Below are 6,354 nucleotides of genomic sequence, written 5' to 3' on the forward strand. Positions count from 1 at the left end.
TCTGAGATTACAATGATGGAAAAAATGAGTTTTAACAGGGGTTGAGAGAATGGAAGGAACCAACAATTTAGAATATGTAGGTGCTTCTTGTCACAGGCTGAGATGGATAAAAACTTGGGGTGTTGATGGTGGGCAGGGGTGAGGTGTGATTGGTTATCTCTTGTTCAACCAAGGGGTAGAGTGGCACATTTGAGTAGCTGGACAAGGGAAACTAAACAGTGAGAACGTATTAGATTCCTCTTAAGAAATGAACATGGAAATAATTGATGAGGAATTAGGAAATTATAATTAATTACACTGAGATTAGATATATGGAAGAAGATGTTAAGTGATGAAGTAGCCATTAGAGACTAGTAAAGGATACTGCATTCATTATTACAGATGAATTCTTTTTGTAAGCTCACTGAGCTCCAGAATCTTTTCATATATTTCAGATGCTCCATAACATTTTAGTTATTGATATCCTAGCAACATTACACATATTGACTTGTTCCTTATTTAAGCCAGGTAAATTCTAGAAGTATAATTGAGTAAATGAATGTACTAAGTATCCTTCCAGTACGTATCTTGTCTGCATACATAGGTGTAGGATTGATTTATTTTTTTCCCTTTAGTGTTCTCATATTTAATGGATCATCTTGAGACAGAAGCCAAGTTGTGATTAATGACAACTGAGGGTCACATAACTAAATTATAGTCCGGGCCCTCAATACTCACCAGCATCAATCTTCCACAGTACATGCAATCTCATAAACAACTGTAAAAGTTAAACAATGTGTGCACTTTGTGCACTTTTCTTTGAAAGAGTTCTTATGAATCTTGTATCTTAATGAATAAATATCAGCAATGACAAAGTCAACTAATTTAAACTATTGCTTTTATTATAATTACACGGGAGCACAAATAAATAAGCACAAAAGTATTGCAAAATATTGCCAATGCACTAAAGAAAACAACTTGTTTTCAAACAACGTCTGGTTACTTCAGTAGTATCAAAGTACATTTATAATTACATGTTACCTAAAAAAATCAAGTACAAAAATTAAGAGACATTAAAACATCAGTGTTTATATTATAATATATAGAGAAGTGGCTAATAACACATGAGTAGAGAAATCTGTTATCTAATGCTTATCTGCACAATTTTCCAGGCACATAACTGACATTTCTAATGAGTCATGAAAAATGCAATATGACATTCAGATTTTTAAATGCGGTAAACATGTTATATTGGAAAGGATGTTAAATGGTTTTCTTTAAAAACCCTGTCTTTTAAAAAATGTAGTGCCATTATCCACTAAAAAACATGTTACTTTATATCATTTTCTCATAGCTATGTTTCAATTGTTTGAAAAGAGCAAGAAAGTAAACATACAATTGCTAAATACGTAAACACATTTTTAGTGCAAGATAACAAGACCTGTGACTTTACTGTGCTTTGTTTTTTGTAATCACAGTGCACTTTACACAAATTGCTACACTATAAGTGTTAACTTAAGGAGTTCCAAACAAAAGAGGTGCATACTAAACAGTTTCATATATATTATATACAGTATATATACTGTATGCGGGTGTATATACGTGTAAATGTAGATGCTTTTAGGCTGGGCAAACCCAGTTATATTTGGGAACAATTGAACACTTCAAAAGAATTTTCATATATGTTTGATGAGATAAAACCAACAATATTTCTTTAACAATGTTTCCTCTTATATTTGAAACTTTATACTTTTTAAAGGGAAATAAAATCAGACATTTTCTTTCCCCAATTGCACACATTTTGCTATGATGTAATTGACCCAAATATCAAAGGGTTTTAAATCATCCAAACCCGAAGCCATAATGTTCAAGTCCAACATGGCAAAACATATTATCTTTTTACTGATTTACATAGACAGCAGTATATCATATGTATACATATAGAGGCTTACACATAAACATTTTTATACTTAAACATTAAATTTGTATGTTTTAGTATTTTATTTGACTATACACTTGGTCTGAAAAAAGAGAATGTCATATAGAAACACATAAGAGATGTCAAACACGTGAAATTACATATTTTCTTAAAAACAATTGGCTTTGTTTTAAAAATAGTAATGATTGCATAATTAAGCTCCTTGAAGGCAGGGACATCTTTTTAATGTTTAATGCCAAGTGCTTCAGAATTTTTTAAAAAGTTACATAAATTGCCCAATAATTAACTGTTAAATAAATAATGGATTAATAATAAATCTTCCACATTCTACAATTAACTATCTACTTTCCCATACAGGGAAGATGTAGTAAGATAATTTTAAATACCATAGGTACCATTTTCCTTTTATTTCAAGTTTGGGACACAGTGAATTATGAATTGCTATTCTATTCTACTTCTGTTTCTTTGCAAGGGTGAATTATCTCTCATCTCTCATCTCACTGCTTAAATCATAGAAATATTTTCTTAATTTTATACATAAGCATAGTTATTTTAAAGGCTCTTTTCTACTTTAGGAACCTGACTCACCTTAACATGTAAGTGAAATTAAAATTGCATTTGTATGTGCATTGTTTTGATGTCTTATTTAATTCGTTAAAACAATCACCCAATAGGATTGTTCAGTTTAATTGAATTGGTCACTAAAGTCACTTAACAGTATCAAACCAAATTCTATATGTAGACAAGAGCTATGCCAAATTTTAGTAAGAAAAACATTTCTTTATTCTCTAGAAGCATTCAAAGAAAAACTTGTCATTATATTGAAATAGTGTCATTATTTAGAAAAGTAAAATTGTTCCCAGTTGTATATAGACAATTGCCATGTATTTGAATGTGCATATTCTTTAAAACTCAAATTTTAATATCTTAATGTTTTGTTTTACTTTCCTAATTATTTTATGAGTGGACATTAACCTTTATTTACACAAATCCATCAGTTTTCACTCCAAATTTGCTTCAGTAGTATAAACGTGGAGGAAATGTTGGCAGAGTTTATGTCAAGGGCTACCGTTAAACCTCAGAAGATGCTGGCTTCTGAGATTGGAAAAAAAATGCAGGATTTTATCTTTACTTTCCATCAAAAAAATTTGTTTCTTCTCTGCTAAGAAGTATTTCACATATAAAAGCATCTTACTGACAGCCAAAACAATTCTGTTTCTATAAAATTTGCTGTGAAAAGATCATTTTTAATAGGTAAGAGCTATTTCAACCTGATAACCATGCCATGATATGATTTGTTCTTTGGAACTGCTAGAAATAATCAGCTTTATCATGGCACAGTGTTCTGGCTGTAGGTTACCTTCTGACCAAATACATATATTCAACTGTCCCAAATGATTACTGCCAGAGAGTCTGCTTATTTTCCCCTCTATACTAATGACCTTTTTTTCTCCACATAGAGAACCACTATACAAAGAGAAAATTGATTATAGAATGGCTATTGCCACAATGGACAATTGGATAGGCACAGAGTAGCATTTCTTAAGTCAAATCTCAGTGAAGTCACTTTTCCAGATCTTTCAATTACTTCCCAATTAAGGAGAGATTTGGAGAAATAAATGGAAATGGTTGCCTAAGGTCTGATTTTCAAACAAATTACCCCCTCAGAAAAAAAAAATGCATTTGAAAAAGGAGCACAGAAAACCTGGCAATAGCATAAGTTTGACAGAACAAATGGGAATGGCTGAATCGAAAACAAATCATTTTAGTACCTCTGTTTTCTTCTTGATGTGGCCAGCATTAAAAAATGTCTTCTGCCTAATTCAGAGAGATCAACATCTGAAAAACACACTTGCATCTCCCTACAGAAAGATGTTACCTAAATATAAATTGCAAAGGAGGGATAATCATTACCATACTGAGCCTGAATATACATGTGCCAAGACCGTAAAGATGCTGAGAATTGATGTCTTGTGTCTGATTGATTGACTGGGGTATATGTGTTAGTAATAACTTAAATCAGGATAACAACTTGGGTCATAAACACATTTTATTTCATTTCTGACTTAATCTTATATTTTTGTCACTCTTAGATTTGTGCTCCATTGATTGCAGGTTTTAAAACACAATCTATATAGCTGGTGAAACATGGTGGCAGAGTTTATTTAAGCTACTTAAGATCCTTCCATCATTTCTTGGACTTGTGTTTCTGCTTTTTTTTTTACCACCTCTATTACATAAGCAAAACTTAAAACTTCCGTAAACATTTTATGTATACAATTATCCCACTGAGTACTCATTCACATGTACACACACACACACACACACACAACATACACATGCTCCCACTTACCTTTTTCCTTATTTTTTCAGAATTCTAATTGGACGTTAAAATATACATTAATTATAAAACATTAAAAAATTATAACATTTTAAAGCCTTTTGAAAGGAACTGTTACTGATAAACCATTACTACATTTTTATCAATATAGATTACAAAAATTCCCTAACTCCCATTATATTTGGTCTTATTGAACAGCACTGGACTGTTGCTGTCAATACCCTTAAAAGGAAAACCACTATGACAATAACTTCAAAGACACACTTTTTCTCTCAGAAATATAATACTAAATTGATTGTTAATGAACCACATACTGTCAATTTTAGGAAGCATAAATAGTAATTTAAATATACAAAATATATGTGATAGTTTCCTTTTTATTCATCCTTGGCAATATTTATATTCAACTAACAAGTTACTCTTAAAAGATATATATATATATAATATTTTTTAACTTAAATTTCACCACCACATAAAATTGAATCCACCCTATCTCCCATCCCCTGCATTTCTTATTTCTTCCTTGAAACAAAATAAAATAAATAGTTGGTCATAATTCTTTGGTCATGGTGTCATAATCAGTAAGAATGGGTGTGATGAAGATTATGACCCAAAAATGTGGTGATAACTGGTTCAAAAAATTAACGAGAAATACTTTATCATTAATGAACTTAAATTTTGAGAAAGATTGGCATTTAGTGTACTAAAATATGTAAATAGTTGAATGTTTGTTTCTCAGTTTCTAGGGGAAACAAGCACACACATGAAACATTACTTAAAAATAGTGATTGCGGTGGCTACAGTGCCACTGGTCCCACCTTACTGAGAGCAGTCACGCTCTTCAGTTTTTGATTCCTTGTTCCTTCTTTTGTCACAGTGAACCCTGGTCTCCTCCAGTCAGATCAATGATGCAAGGACACATGTCCCTAAAGTCATTTCTCAAGGAAATGTTTTCTGTTGGGATGTCCAAATATATCCTAATAGCTTTCTCTGGAGTCTGACTAAACATTGCTTAGTATAAACAAGAGGATATTGAAGAGAAATTCTTATAAAGCCAATGTAGCAAAAATATTGGTGTCAATGTCATGAGGACATCCAAATTAAGCATCACATTTGCATTCATTTGCTGCCAAACCCTTAAAAACATTAAAAAGCAACAGGTGCTCTTAACGAACATGATATTCAACTTTCTACATTACTAGCACCAGATCATATATTATGTGATTGAACATGACTTATAGCTGTGAGCTCTTGTACAGAAGCCAAATGTCGGCAGGGGGAAAAATAACACTTTAAATGCAAAAATTAATAATAAAAGGCCTCAAGGGATTACATATAAAAGAGATAACAAACCAGTTAATACCGAAACTATATCATATAGTAAATTCTTGATATTTCTGTAATTTCTATACGTATAATGTGTACTATTTCATGTGTCACCCATAAACTAGTAAAATATTTACATTTTAATATCTTCTGGATTCAAAATAATCCGGGATAAATAAGTGTGCCTTAATTGCAAGGACATATACATTTTATCTTGAGCTTGCCACAAGTAAGCATGGCTTCTTGCGGCATTCCACTCCAACAAAGAAGATATGTAACAGTTAATTATCACATGACCAAGTCGACCTCCCTCTTTGTATTAAAGAATGCGGAGCTCACGCCATCCTGTACACAATCATATGGCAGTATCCCAGAATACCGTTTGTTGTTTAGAATAGGGTGGAGGGCTGTACTTCTTTGCACCTGCGTTCTTCTTCCAGCTGGGCAGGATAGGCATGCTATCCTGTTTGCAAAGGCCCTTTTCCGTTTTCTGTCTAGCCTTTATTTCCTTGCACAAGCAACGCTTTTTCTCAATCATCTCAAGCATTGTATGGTCTCCATGAAACCACTGCATGCATGCCACCTAGCAAAAAAGAAAGAGTGAATACAGAAGGAAAAGAAATGGAATGAAAGCAATTTTTTTTTGCACTGTGCTACTAGTTATTTAGAAAAATGAGCTGTTTCTATACCTCCTTCAAAAACTCTTAAAATTAATTAAGAAATGCAATCATTCTTACAAAACAAAAATAAAAGCATGGAAACTATAAAT

At 32.1% G+C, this 6,354-nt stretch overlaps 1 protein-coding gene across 2 annotated transcripts in view; it reads right to left on the reverse strand.

Annotated features, from left to right (window-relative positions):
• Positions 1-3,950: 3,950 nt before the first annotated feature.
• The window catches only part of NYAP2 (neuronal tyrosine-phosphorylated phosphoinositide-3-kinase adaptor 2), a 289,251-nt gene continuing 286,847 nt past the window's right edge, over positions 3,951-6,354 (reverse strand). For both annotated transcript variants that reach the window (XM_008575930.1, XM_008575931.1), the window contains one exon: positions 3,951-6,168. In XM_008575930.1, the coding sequence (XP_008574152.1) occupies positions 5,941-6,168 (228 nt within the window). In that variant the 3' untranslated portion in view covers positions 3,951-5,940. The remainder of the gene's footprint in view (positions 6,169-6,354) is intronic.

Source organism: Galeopterus variegatus, unplaced genomic scaffold (assembly GCF_000696425.1).
Source record: "Galeopterus variegatus unplaced genomic scaffold, G_variegatus-3.0.2 Scaffold1258, whole genome shotgun sequence".
NCBI classification, from domain to species: Eukaryota; Metazoa; Chordata; class Mammalia; order Dermoptera; family Cynocephalidae; genus Galeopterus; species Galeopterus variegatus.